Here is a 15299-nt window from a genome sequence, read left to right on the forward strand (position 1 = left end):
AAGGAATGAATCTGGAGTGACACCAGCAAAGCACCAAAGTGAAGGAAGCATTCACTCACTCTCAGAATCATGCTAGTACTGGGTTAACACTTGCCACTTGCAGTAACAGAAGGTCTTCTTAAATTTCAAGCCATAGACACCTTGCTTGCAGTATTCCAGTCCCAGCATCTCATAGATAAATATTCCAGTCAGATAATAAATGCCTAGTGCCTGAGTTCCTAACCTACCTGCTAGCACTTCAGACTATTAATGTTTCATGGGTGCTGGTAGGAGACATCAAACTCCTGGATCAAACACAAAGGACTTTATTACTCATGACACAGAAACAATAAGATGTTTGTACTGGAGTGAGTTCCCATATCCCTAAGCCCCAAGTCCCAAGGGGATAAAACAAAGATACCAGATGCATGCTGCACATGGAATGAGTTTAAGTCACAGCCAAGGAACCCTGAGCTTAGAGTATTCATTGAATTTATTTATTGCAACCAGAAACAAGCTCTTTGTCTGAGGGGGAGAGGGAGGATGTTATCTTTTTCCTCAAGGTAGCCTGCTGTAGGCAGAACCCCCAAGAAATAACCTGGGTAAAGAATATCCAGGGCCTTGCATTCTTGGGGTACTCAACAAAAATGATCACATGCCTAAGCAGCTGGATTTCTCCATACTGGGAGAAATCCATCTCCGGCTGTATCACTAATATAATGTCAATATATATAGGGAGGAGCTTTCATTTCTATTATGAAATGAAAGCTAGGAGCTTTCATTTCTATTATGAAATGAAAGCTCAAACTTTATATAATCAGAATATATAAAATAGCATCTAACACAGCCTTAACTCAGTACTCCAAATGCATTAAATTGATACAAAGAACTGAATAACTGAATTCCCAGAAACTTTCTTTAAATCACTGCCCTAAGTGCTGCACTTTTTAAAAAACAGGAACCTATAACATACACACACATACATACACACATATGCACACTATTAATTAAAGTTTTAAGAGTCATGTATGTTTTTGGATATTAAATTGCTCTCTGGAGTTGAATCAGGAAAATACAATGTTTTGAAACAGATAAAATAGGATCTGGAAAGAGATTTGCAAATAATCAAACCAAATGTCCTAACTTATACACTAGTCTTGTTTATTTCTCTTATCTTTGCTTCTTGGGCTACATCCAGCAGTGATCAGGGCTTACTCCTGGTTCTGCATTCAGGGTTTACTCCTGGCAAGGCTTAGGGGACCATATATAGTGTTAGAGATTGAATCCAGGTAGGCTGTGTATAAGGCAAGCACCCTACCCACTATACTATCACTCTGACCCAAGTCTTGTTTCTTAAAAACTGTTTAGTTTTAACTTAATGGCTTTTGAGGTAAATCATGGTAAGAAAACTAGAACCTCTGAAGAGATGTCATTTTTTTGTAAACAAGTTTCTCAAGGAAAGACAGATGAGGAACTTATTAAAAACTACCATCATGATGGGACCAAAGAAATAGCATAGAAGATAAGTTATTTGTCAGGCATCAGGTCAACCCTGGTTCAAATCCCCAGTACCACATAGTCACTCTTGAGCACAAAATTAAGAATTAGAAATTAGTCCTTCAGTAGTCTGGGATATGCCCACTCCCCTCCTTCCCCCTGGCAACACACACATACAACAAATGCTTCCATTGTGAGATTTCCCAATTTTTCCCAGTTTACTGAACTGTATGTTTATGTATGTTTAAATGTGTATATACAAACAGCATGTATTAAGATTTATTAGAAATCTCATATAAGTGAGCCTGGTTTGAGCCTAAATATTTACATAAACTGATTCCAAGCCTAAGATCAAACTAATTATAAGTCTTTTATGACTAAAGTGCAATCAATATAACACAGGAAAAATACAGGAAAAGATTTGGCAGACTCAACCACTGATTCATGAAAGTTTGCTAAAATTAAATTATAAACACCACAAAATTTTATCAAACTGCTAGCCTAGAAGCCTTGATTTAGGATTATTTAAAAGTAAGGCTATAGGACCGGAGCTGTAGTAGAGTGGTTAGGGTGTTTGCCTTGAATGTGGCTGACCCGGGTTCAAACTCAGGCATCCCTTATGGTGCCCTGAGCACCACCAGAAGTAATTCCTGAATGCAGAGACAGGAGTAACCCCTGAGCATTGCCAGGTGTAACCAAAAATTAAAAAAAAAAAAGTTAAAAACTAAATAAAATAAAATAAATTAAAAAAAATTTTAAAAGTAAGGCTAGTTGCTTACTCATTTATGTTCCCATCCGAGATATACTCCTCTACATAATTCAATTATACTGCGGAACTCAATGCTGGCCCTTTGGTGTGTCTCCCAAACAAAGCTGAACTTTTTTTAATTACTTCTCTGAAATGAGCCCAATTTGTGTCTTCATTTCTAAAAGCAACCAGCTTTAATTAGAAGTGAAGTGAGCAATTTTCCAAATGTAACAGAACCTAATGCTGCTTTTTCCATAGTAAGATTTTATCACCAGTCACAATCCAGTAACAATTAGAAAATGAAAAATTCTGTCAGAGAAGCAAGGTTTGCTTCAATGACATCAAACAACTGGTTTGACTGGATTTTTTCCCACTGACCTCAGAGGCTATTCGGTACTATCATTTGACTGGAGAGTATTATTTTTGTAATGCAAAGCAAACACATAAATGTAAATAAAATGGCCCTTAAAAATAGAATAGTCGTGGAGTTCATGCCCAATTCAATCAGCCAATCAGTGGCTGAATAAATAGCAGTACTCCTACATTAAAAAAAAAAATAGGATAGTCACTTTCTATCTTTAGTGCATTTTTTTTTTAACTGGAGCAAATGTCCGGACCAGAGAAGAGAAATCCTTCGTGGATTATGTTGTTTGTCTTGCACATAGCTGACTGGAGGTTGATCCCCAGCACCACAGATGATTTTGGACTCCCAAACCCCAGGAGTGACCCATGAACAAAGAGCCAGGAGTAGTCTCTGACACAGCCAAGTCTGGCCCCCAAGCCAAAAGGATAACAGGGAAAGTGGGGCAAATGCCTTGAAGACAGAGCACCACATATATGAGAGCCTCGGTGGCATCAAATGCCATGAATGCCCTAGTCCTCAATGTCAAAGATCCAGCAGGGCTGCTCCAGTCTCCCCCAGAAGGTTGCCAGTGATGAGTGGGGGAGTGATCTGTTGGGAGACTTCACTGCTAGAGTTCTTCTATGCGCTAATCAGACTCTTATAATTAGTCTCATCTGTTGTAACTCCTGCCCTCTGAAGTTACTGATACTATCAGCATCCTTTTCCATACTGCACTCTTTCCCGGACTTTAGTCTACACAAAATAAAAGGAGGGGGGAGGGGCTACTACTTTCATCTCTCCTTTTTTGCATGTGACTGTTTACTAAATTTTCCAGAATAACTTTTTTTTTAAGACTTTTATTGAATCACTGTGGGATAGAGCATTACAAAACCATTCATGATTAATTTCAGTGATACAATATTTCAACACCCATCCCTCCACCAGTGTACATTTCCCAGCACCAGTGTCCTCAGGCTCCCTCCCATCAACCCCCCCCCCATCTGCCTCTCTCTCTCTCTCTTTCTCTCTCTCTCCCCCTCTCGCTCTCACTCTCTCTCTCCTTTTGGGCATTGTGGTTTGCAATATTGATACTGAAAGGTTATCAAGAATATCCCTTTACCTAATTTTAACCCTTAGATCTTGTCCAGCATGACCATTCCCAGCTATTATTGTCAAACTGGTCTCTTCTCTACACTACCTACATTTGTGGTTAGTTCCAACCATTGACCAGCCCTCCTAACCCCTGTTTACCCTTTGGTAAATTGGGGTTTCTGATATTCTTCTTCTAATATATATATATATATATATATATCACAAATGAATGCAGTCATTCTATATCTGTCCCTTTCTTTTCTAGAATCTCTTTATCCAATATTTTGTCCCGCTAGCAGATTTCTGAAAAGAAAGCAAGATATGAGCAAGTCTTGCTGGAGGAAACAGGAATAACAACACTTCCCCTGACACTTATTTTCTATGATGAGGAAGAACAGACTTATTTTCTTAACCATGATTCACAGATTTGATAGGCATTTTATGTGAGTTTTTTCTTTCTATATCTCTTGATGCCTTTAATATATTTTTGTTTAATATTCATATATGTATAGAGGTTAATACATAACCTCTATACATGTATGAATGTATTTAATTTATATGTGTGTGACTACATCTCACTCTTGTCTTACCCTTATTTTAATTTTTAGAGTATTCTTTGTCTTTTGTTGAAATACAATTCACATTATACAAAATCATTCAAAAACTGAACAATAATTTACGGGTACAATATTATATAATCTCCCCTTTTCCTGGCTCTAAAATCTTTCATAGCCCCCCAAAGAACCTACTACTAAATTTAGTTTTTGCAATTGCAATATTTTCTGATTCTTTTATTTGATTGATTGATTGATTGATTAGGGGGGCACACCTTGTGGTACTTAGGGATTACTCCTGGCTCTGTGTTCAAGGATTATTGCTGGCAGTGCTCAGGGGACCATATGCAAGTTGACCATATGCAAGGCAAGTACCTTACCTCCTACACTATCTCTCCAGACCCTTTTCTTTTTTACTTTAAGATAACTTAAGTGCTATATATATGTTTCTAAGAATAGAGGTCCAGGACACATTTCTAAAAAACTCATGCTCACTGATATAACTCGAACTTATTGAATAATAAAATTTTGGGGATTGGTTTTATTTTTGTTTGTTTATTTTTTGATGGGGGGGGGTGGGTGAGTGGCAGCAACCCAGCAGTTCTTATAACATACTCCTGGATCTGCGTTCATGGATCACTTCTGGCGGGGCTCAGGAAATCATATATAGTGCTGGGGATCAAACTCTGGTCGACCATGTGTAAGGCAAACACCCTGCCTGCTGTACTATTGCTCCTACCCTCAAACTTATTTAATAATTAAAACAAAGTAAATTATTGGAACAGCGGTAGGGGGTTTGCCTTGCACACAGATGGACCGGGTTCAATTCCTCCTCCCCACTCAGAGAGCCCGACAACCTACCAAGAGTATCGATATGCCAAACACTGTAGCACTGCACTGTAGCACTGTTCTCCCATTGTTCATCGATTTGCTCGAGCAGGCACCAGTAACGTCTCACAACAAATTGTGAGACTTGTTATTGTTTTTGGCATATCGAATACACCACGGGTAGCTTGCCAGGCTTTGCTGTGAGGCCAAGATACTCTCGGTAGCTTGCCGGGCTCTCTGAGAGGGGCGAAGAAATCGAATCTGGGTAGGCCACGTGCAAGGCAAACGCCCTACCCACTGTGCTATCGCTCCAGCCCCGACTTGTAGGCAGCTAAATCAAAACCTAAATAAACACATAAACTTCACATTCTGCTATACTGCGGTATCCCTGCATAATAAATCTTATATCCCATCTTTACTTATCATCTTATTTGTAAACTTGGTCTCCCCAGAGCCTCCTTTTTCTCACTGTCATATTTAGTCATATATGGTTCCAGGCACCAGCACCATCTTCAAGATCCTGTACTGACACTTTGCTTTGCTTAATCTCCCTGTCCTAGATATTCATCTTAGGACAGGAAATGAAGAAGAGTTTGTCCATTGGATACAGTGCCTCAGCATAAATTGCTTTTTGTTTGTTGCCTACTTTCCTAAAATCATCAAGGTGGCAATTGGACAGATCAGTGTGCTAGAATTTTCTAGAAGAACTTTGTGCATGTTTGGGGCCAGGGGAAGAGGGAGAGAGATGTAAAGAGTTTTCTGGAATTGAAAGAGAACATTTAAGCTACTAGAACAAGAGAAGGAAATTAATAGGTTGCAAAGAGCTCAGTTGGTGGAAGTTTCAACATCCTGGTTGGGGTCTTTGTTGGAGAGATTGCCTGAAATAGTATCAGACTCAAGGAGCTCATAAGGAGAACAGTCCTCCAGGCCAGCCAAACACAGTAACAAGTCTCACAATGCAGACATTACTGGGCGCACAACCGGAGAACAGTGCTACAGTGACAGAGCTACAAATTAGTGGCAGAGTGACAAAAGCTATATTTGTTTGTCAAATTTTCCGTAATGTGTGCTGAACTGAGATCATGCATATCTATGTCTCCAGCTTGTGAGTGCGACCCTGATGGGACCATATCAGGTGGTATTTGTGTGAGCCACTCAGATCCTGCCTTGGGGACTGTGGCGGGCCAGTGCCTGTGTAAGGAGCACGTGGAAGGAGCCAAGTGTGACCGGTGCAAGCCACACTACTATGGACTGAGCGCCACTGATTCCCTGGGCTGTCAGCGTAAGTTCGTGTTGTCTGGCTACCAACCCATGTAATGGTATTTTAAACTCTAGGGCTATCTTGGTTAGCCCTAAAATATCGTTCTTGAAAAGGGATGCAGAATTTCCAGGTAAATTAAGTTAGTGTGTGTGTGTGTGTGGGGGGGGGGGGGGGGGGGGGAGGGGCAGGCTATGGGGAAGGGCTAGTTAGTTTCATGCACTTGTCACAAAGGTCCGGCAGGGGGCACTCACATTTTCCTCACTGGTACCATCTCGGTAATGTGGCAAGAAATGCAATGCCAAGTTGTGAAATCTTTAGAAGTCTCCACTAGAACTCTTCTATACAAATTCATCAAAATGCAGTTAGCACTTTTGATGCATTGATGACTTCTTAGGCAATCTTCAGTAGTGGTTTCTTTTTCTTTTTTTTAAAATAGCTGGTTCCCTTCTCCCACCATTCCTAGTAGTGGTCCTGTGGAGAGTATTTTCAGAGAAAGAGAAAGGGGTGGGGTGTGTGTGTGGGGGGGGGGCTGGGAAGTGGGGGGACCTGGAAGAACTAAGGAAGGGGTCATAGATAAATAGAAAGAACCTCAGAGACTTCTCCAGCCAATCAGGAAGACCCTGAACTGTAGAAAAATAATAATTTATTCTCTTGGGACCTCATAAAGCTGCAGATTCCTTCGGGAATCTGGTAAATAATTTTCCTTTGGCCACAGTGTCTTACTCTGTAATTTTGTCCTTATAAGGAACTGCATGTTATTTGCATGTTTAGAAAGTTAGGTGCATGGGGGAAGGGGGGGGGAGAAGAAAGCTGTATGCCAAATCTTTCTTTAATAAAATGCTGTTCTTGGGTTTGATGGCAAATTCAAATTGCTAGGTAAGTATTATACCAATCTCCATCACACCTTTTTGCATGCCATGGGGGTCCCTGCCCTGCTGACTAACCCTCTATCCTTCGTGTATAGACCAAGCAATGTCTTTTAATTAGAAGTCTTATTTTTTGTCTTGTAACAAGTTTATGTGATATGCAGCTCACATATTATACATCACTCTTTGAAGTGTGAATGTACTACTTTTAGTATATTCAGACTTCTGTGACCATCACCACAACCTCATTCTTTGCTTTGGACCATGTACCCATAAGATGAAAGAGATGTTTGTATTTTCACATGCATAACAACATATGAACAATAGCCCCAAACAATACAAATGTCCATTGGTGAGTGAAGAGATTTTTTAGAAATATGGCATAGGGTTCCACAGGACGTCAAAAGATTGCATGGACGCCCACCTACAAGATGGTCAGACTTCTTCGTCAAGACCCTGAATAATCAGTTTGAGGCTCTGCATGTTCCTAGAATGAGCAGATGCCATTGGGCTACGCTAGCACGCAACAGGGATGAATGGAGACGTTACTGGCACCCGCTCGAGTAAATCGATGAATAATGGGTATCAAGTGATCAAGTGATCAAGTGATGGCTTAGGGTCAGCAAGATTTTTTGAAGCTTTAAACTACATGCTTTGCACGAAGGACTTCCAGTTTGAACCTCTTGCACCAGATAGTTCCCCAAGCAACTCCAAGAATAACTTCCAGCACAGCTAAATATGCCCCCGCCACCAAACTGTGGCAAAGACAATGAGGAATATCACCGAGATTTTAAAAAGAAAGAAATCTTTACATAGGTTATAGTATGCTGGGCCTTGGAAACATTGCGCTATAAAACCAGCTGATAGAAAAGGGTCAGTATTATATGCTTCCCCTTATACTTCACCCAGCCTGCCAAGCATCTCAGCATCTCCAGCTGGAACTGCTTCCGCCATGGTCTTGTCTCCTCTTTGCCATCCAGCTGAACTGCGGGGGGGGGGGGGGGGGGGGGGGCATGGCTTGGGCAGGCACAGGATTTCCTGGGCAGTGTTGGGTGCAGTACTGGTTCACTTAGCCAGACCATGAGCTTGTCAGGGTCGGCTGCTTTGTGTTCCTGCGGCTGCGGATTCTGTTCAGTGGGCTCAGAACTGCACTGGCCAGAGTGAGGAAATAAAAATGAGAGTCATTATATATGCTGTGCTTTCAGCCTGCAACTGCCACTCCTGGGGGAGCCTGCCACTCTCCACCTGTGATGCAGACACAGGCCAGTGTCTATGCCAACCGTTTGCCACTGGACCGCGCTGTGAAGAATGCATCGTATGTATCAGCCTTCTCTTTCCCTCCCAGTTAGAGGTGCAGATTTCTACAGAGCAGAACAACGCCCACCAGTCTTGTTCATTGCTCTCTGTGTCCTCCTCTCTATCTCTAGATACTTCTGTAGAAAAGTATTTACTTGACAGAAATCAGTAAACAGTATAAATCAGCTCTGGCTCTCCTGCAAAGAGTTGTTGCTTAAACATTTACCAGCAAAGCACTGCAGTGGGCTGAATTGCCCGCCGGCACAGATATCATTGGTTTTATCCATTGTCCTTTGGAAAGTACGAAAAGGTAGAATTTAATCTGTTTATCTGCCTCCTTTTTTCATTCACCAGATCCTGGAGGGCTGGGGGTGGCCACTCTACCTCTTGCATACAATCCTCTTGCCATTCCCTCTGTTCCCGGACCAGACTAATAGCTGGAAGGAGCTCATTAGAAAACAAAACAAAAAGCTTAGGCTTAAATGTAGCATAGATTCCTGTGGGAAATAAACTCTGGGCTGGTTCACTGACTCCATGAAATCTATGAGCATGCCTGTCTCCACGGTGAAATGGAACATGCTTCTCCCCTTAAGAAATGTGTCATGCAATTAAGGGGTTCAAGCCCAACTTTTTCATTGCTTTCTAAAAATTATTATCCATTTATTTTTTGTTCTCCATTCCAAGCAATCACCCCACCCCCACCCCGCCCATGACATTTTAGAAAGAAAATACAAAAAAAAACAACGGTTTAGCCTAATAAAAGAACAGTGACCTTGATGTTGTCTGAAGAAATGTAGCCAATAAATAAGAAACAGCTGCCTCCTCTAGGACATAGTTTTGTGCTAATATTTTGAAGTCATTTTACTGAAAACATATGAGCATGAGGCCGAGGAGGGGGTTGGAAGGGAAAGAGGAAAGTCACTGGAACTGACTCTTGTTACACAGGCCAGGCCAGGTAAAATCACGGCCTGCTTGGTGAGTCTGTGGGGCTCCCCGAGAGGAGTTGCAGACTAGCCTTACAAAACCCCAAAAGACACTACGGCAGACCCTTCCCCACAAATCTCAGAGTCTGACTGATTTCACTGACAGGAGAAATGGTGTCCTGAACTCCATTCTGTTTGCAAGACAAAAATGACGGAGGGTGGAGGCAATTGCTCCAGTCTCGGAGGAGGGAATTCTTATAAGCTGGTTTTTACTATGAGTTTTGAATTATTGGGGCTGGAGCAATAGTACAGCGGGTAGGGTGTTTGCCTTGCATGCGGCCGACCCATGTTTGATTCCCAGCATCCCATATGGTCCCCTGAGCACTGCCAGGAGTAATTACTGAATGCAAAGCCAGGAGGTGAACCCTATATATTGCCAGGTATGACCCAAAAAGCAAAAAAAAAAAAAAGCATTTAAGCTAATTCTATCCGAATTTCTATATATATATATATACACTCACACACACAGAGCACATTTTGCAAACACACAGTGCTGTTCAAGGCTTACTCCTGGCTCTATGCTTAGGGGTCACTCATGCAGGGCTCAGACGACCATATGTGGTGCAAGGGATCTAACCAAGGTCAGCTGTATGCAAGGCAAGCATCTACATCCCTGTGCTATCTCTGCAATCCTTAACTGGTCATATTAAATTAAGATCTGAAGAGCAAGGCTTTTTTTTTCTCTGTGAGTTTTATAGTCAGTGCTATCAGACTGAAGAAATAGTTCTTTCTGTCTCACCAGCTGTTTATGCTGAACAAAGGTCAAGATGTTGCAATGATGAAAACGTCTTGAACCACAGAACTGTTCTCTCATGCGGCCTGCCATGCCAAAACAACTTATTTAAAAAGGAACAACGCTCCTAAACTGAGCTAGGCATATTTCAGCTCAGAATCAGCTTGGCTGAGTTTTTATCCCCCAAGCATCTCAGTGTTGTGTAAGTAAAACTCCCTACAGATTTTGTAGTGAGGGAATCTGTTGGTCTCATCAATGCAGTTGTCAGTAGAAGAACGTCAGCAGCCCACTTGAGGCTCAGTGGGTACTGTCAGAGTAATTCTGTGCTTTGCAACCCATCTCCTCTTGAAACAATATACAGATAAGATGCCCAACTCCTTCGCTACAAATCTTGGGAGCAGGAGTGTTGATTGGAGATCATTACTAAGACAGGAAAGCTCCCTGTGTGACTATTCCAGCTGTTTGGTTCTTGGATGTGCATTAGCTAAATAATAGTGATCTTATTATTAGACTTCAAAGAAGCAAATATCCTCAGATCCAGATCTGCCCTCACTTGAGCATTTTTTCTTGGTAGGTTGGATACTGGGGACTAGAAAATCATCTCCGTGCTTGTTCTCCCTGTGGCTGTGATGTTGGAGGTGCTTATTCTAATGCGTAAGTCAGGAAGCTGAACAATTTTGTGAAGTAGTTGTCAATCCTCTCCCTACCAAAAAAGAAAAAAAACATTACATTTTCTTCTCATATGCTCTTGGTTGTAGGGGCAGTTGTAGTATTTCATGCTAGGCAAAGAATGTTGAAAAGCAACAATCTTGAGACATGAACTACAGCCCAATCAATTTATTTTATTTCAAATATTTTGAAGGGTGATATAAGTAGTTTTTCAGCCTGCATACTTCATGAAGTAATAGATGCCTAAAAATGTCTGATTTAACCTGCCTAAAACACCCAACTTTTTTCCACCCTGTATATAAGATTTGTAAATAACAAAATAACAACTTTCTTGGTTTAGTGGTGAACCACACCGAGTGGTGCTCAGGGTCTACTCCTGTCATAGTGCTCTGGGAACCATGTGGTGCTGGGGATCAAACCTGGGGTTTTCACCTGCAAACTCTGTGCTCTGCCCTTTGAACTGCCTCCCAGTGTTTCGAGCAGAATCCTAGAGCTGCCAAGAAAAAAAGTGGCTCCTCAAGCTTCCTGGATCTGAATTTGCTTCTCGAGATCAAATATGCAAAGCTTGTGCCTCTCAACAGCCATAAGACAAACCATTGATCAACTAAAAACAAATAAATAAATAAATAAATAAATAAATAAATAAATAAGGGTCACACTCAGAGATCATTCAGCCTAGTACCTGCTGTCTTCATGTTGTACTCACCTCTTCCGTGATTTTTCCTGATGGATTTTGCTCTTCCTAGGTGCTCACCCCAGACTGGGCAGTGTGAATGCCGCCCAGACATCACTGGCCGGACCTGCACAAAGCCAGCCCCTGGCTATTTCTTTGCTCCTTTGACTTTCTATCTCTATGAGGCAGAGGAAGCTATGCCACTCCAGCAACTTGCACCTTTGGTTCGTATTTCAGGTTTTTTTTTTCATCTCTTTACATATGTCAATTGATATACTGTTGGTAAATACACAAAACATGCTCTTAAAATCATGGCTAAGGTACCTGGAAAAGAAGTGATTTATTTGTTTATCTTGGGGGGAAGGGTGGAGGATGTTTAGGCCCTTTGGCTCATGCTCCAGGACCATACTTGGCAGAGCTGGGGAGTCATGTGGTGCCAGGGCTCCAACCCAGGACCTCACACATGTAAAACTATGTGACTATATGAGTTACACCCCAGGTTCCTGGAAAAGACAGATTTTGCCCACAAATGTAAATCAGAGTTTATTACACCACAAAGCTAAACATCACATAATTTTAGTAGACCGAACCTGCATTTTGTTCCTCTTTGTATCCTGATTCTTGTAGAGTTCAGCACAGAGTTGAGTTACATTGTGATGAAGATGGACTTCATTTTTTCTCCTTATGTTTCCCTTGGATAGAATGTGTTCACTGAACAACTAACTACCTGCCTGTAAGGCACTAGAAACCATGAGGGGGAAGTTGGCATGCACCCCATTTATCCTGGTTGCATTGATCTCTGTAATGAATAAAGGAAATGCAGAAAGTGTTCTCTGGACCCCTAAGCTCAGGTTATCGGTTCTTGGTTCTTGACGTCAATGATGTTCACAGAAGGGTGTGATTGCAAATGTCACTTGGCACCTCTGTCATTTCCTGGAAGTCACAGGATTTATTTTTTCTTTGTGTTTTCAAAAGTCTTGTGAACACAAGCAAACACACATCATGCTGATTCTGGAAACTTTCTCAAGCAGAAGCCTGGAAGTAGAGAAATAGTGAAGCATGTGGAAGGGAATTTTGAAGACAAGATTCAGATAGAAAATGGTGGAACTCATTCTAACTCGCAGTGACTAAATCAGGTCCAGAGATCTTTTCCTTACCCAGATACTGTTAGTGGGAAAGATGGGAGGGCTCCATAAAGGCCTGGAATTTGCTCTTTTTCTGACTGCTATTGGTGCAAAGCACAACTATAGTGGGTAGTTTCGAAATGAAATGCTCACATATCTGGATTCTTGGTCAAGATTTTTATTTATTTAATGCAAAATTATGAGGTGTTATTTGTTTCCAAGAAAGTGTTTACATATTTTAGGAGTATAGTGATACTATACCACACCCAAAGAAACTGCCAATAAACCTCTGCCTTGGCCCATAGCACTCTTTCAGCCCAGTTCTCGCCTCCCAACACTGATCTTGGTAACCTCACGGTGAGAGGTTTGTTTTCATGGAACATTATTTTTTTCCCTTGTTTTGCTTAACTATATTATCACATATGAGTGAGATGATTGGCATTTTCTTTCTCCTGACTTAATTTGTTTAACAAGTCCATTCAATGTCCATGTTGTAGGAAAAGGCAAGATTTCACTTTTCCATGTATCTTTATGATGACGGCAGAAAAAGAGAGAGAAAGAGAGAGTGTGTGTGTGTCATTATGCTAACTCCAGAAAGAAAAATAGAACACTACTACAATTTATATTTTGTCCTGTCATGGAATAATAGTTAGATACATTGATAGATTGATTGACCTTGGCCTCTGTTTCCTATAATGGAGCTCCTAAGATTTTTCTAATTTTCTTTTCTCTTCTTTTTTAAGCTTTATAATTATCTAAGTGCTTTCTAGGGGCATCTTTTTCCCCCCACCCCAAATTTGCTCTTTGACCCTAGTACCTCCTAAGCCCCTTGGAATTTCTTGGGTGATAGCAAAATCTTTTGTTCTGAGACTGCTCTGGGCAAGCTCCTGGAGGGAGTGGCCCCCAGGAAAACCAAATCCTGATTAGAAGCTTGGAATGTTCAGCCCCACCCCCCTTCTCAAGGAAGTGGAGGGGCACTAGATATGGGTTAATGATTGAGCATATCAACATGTGGCAAAGCCACCATGAAAAAATTTCAGAAGTATGGTCTTCAAAGGGCATCCAGGGTGATGAATTCACCTATGCTACCAGATAGGTGGCATGCCCACATTCCACAGGGCCACAAGCTCCCACATCTGGAAATTCCAGTCATCAACATCAACTTCATCTAATTGCATCCTGTGATTATGTCAGATTTCCTCTAAACATTAGCTTTACCCTGAGTTCTGTGAGCCTTCTTAATTATCAAGCCCAAGGGTCATAGAAACCCAAATTATAATCAGTCCATAAGAAGTACAAATAACAAGCTAGAGTTTGACAGGAAGCTGAGAGGGAACAGTAGTGTCATGGAACTAAGCACTCATCATCAGTAGAGTGTCCAGCTGGGACTTCATTAGATTTGGGTAATCTCAAGCCCTATCCCAGGCCTCCTGAGTCAGTTGTGCATGTTAACAAGATCTCTGAGTGATTATATACAATTTGGGAATACTGTTTGTGGTAAAAATAGGCTGTCCTGGTACAATCTCTGGAAAGAACTAGTAAGATCAGCTCCTGGATACTGAGAATCAAGAACAATTGGCTTGAAATCTATAAAATAACAACAACAACAACAACAATAATAATAATAACATGGTTTAATAAGTTGTTTGCATCTCTAGCCCATACCTATTTTGGATTTTCTACAAATTTCTTCTCAAGAACTTCATATGGAAGCACATTTGTGATTTTTTTTTAAAAAAAAGACTAAACACACAGACAAACACACACACACACACACACACACACACACACAGTATCTTTTCCTAGTTTAGCATTTTAATGATGTAGTACCCATTAAAAAAAGGAAAACCAGAGACCAGGATGATGCTGGAGCACAGGCCGAATATGTGTGTGGCCAGGCACCACCTCGCCCTTACCTCGGCCCCTATAGAAAAGAACAAATCTGTCACTGTCACTGTCCTACCATTGTTCATTGATTTGCTCGAGCGGGCCCAGTAACATCTCCATTGGAGACTCTGTTGTTACTGTGTTTGGCATATCGAATACATCACGGGGAGCTTGCCAGGCTTTGCCGTGTGGGCGAGATACTCTCGGTAGCTTGCCGGGCTCTCTGAGAGGGGCGGAGGAATCGAACTCAGGTCAGCCATGTTGGCTGCGTGCAAGGCAAACACCCTACCCGCTGTGCTATCGCTCCAGCCCAGAAAACAACAAAAGAAACAAAAACAAAAAGGTCACACCACCACCCAGTCTTCCCCGTCCTTAAGAACAATTAGAAACTGCCTCCACGACTTCTTTCTGGGGTTATTAAAAAGAATGATGATTACCTTTTAAATGATAAAATCTGAAACTCAATTCAGATATAACTGGAACTTGTCTTTGATTCTTAAAATGCACTTCTTTTTTTTTCTCTAAGATATTAACAACAGCTTTGCCAACATGTGATATGTACTTCCAACCACATGGGAGCGATTTCATAGTGGACAAAGGAAACATACTACTGAGGAGAAATCAGAAGAAAAGTACACATGCTCATGAGCAGAGTGAGGTAAATCACTGCTTCACGGTCATGGTCTGTCCTGCCATAAACAGTCAGGACAATATTCATAGAACCTTGTAAGCTCATTTGCTGTCAAGAATAGAACAGAGGAAATGA

The 15299-nt window shown here is 41.4% G+C and overlaps 1 protein-coding gene across 1 annotated transcript in view; it reads left to right on the plus strand.

Annotated features, from left to right (window-relative positions):
* LAMB4 (laminin subunit beta 4) overlaps nt 1–15299 on the plus strand; it is a 108288-nt gene that overhangs the window by 25226 nt on the left and 67763 nt on the right. The window contains exons 10-13 of the mRNA XM_056118553.1: nt 6144–6323; nt 8374–8483; nt 10755–10834; nt 11596–11746. Coding sequence (XP_055974528.1) covers nt 6144–6323; nt 8374–8483; nt 10755–10834; nt 11596–11746 — 521 coding nt within the window. The remainder of the gene's footprint in view (nt 1–6143; nt 6324–8373; nt 8484–10754; nt 10835–11595; nt 11747–15299) is intronic.

Source organism: Sorex fumeus, unplaced genomic scaffold (assembly GCF_029834395.1).
Source record: "Sorex fumeus unplaced genomic scaffold, SorFum_2.1 ptg000037l, whole genome shotgun sequence".
NCBI classification, from domain to species: Eukaryota; Metazoa; Chordata; class Mammalia; order Eulipotyphla; family Soricidae; genus Sorex; species Sorex fumeus.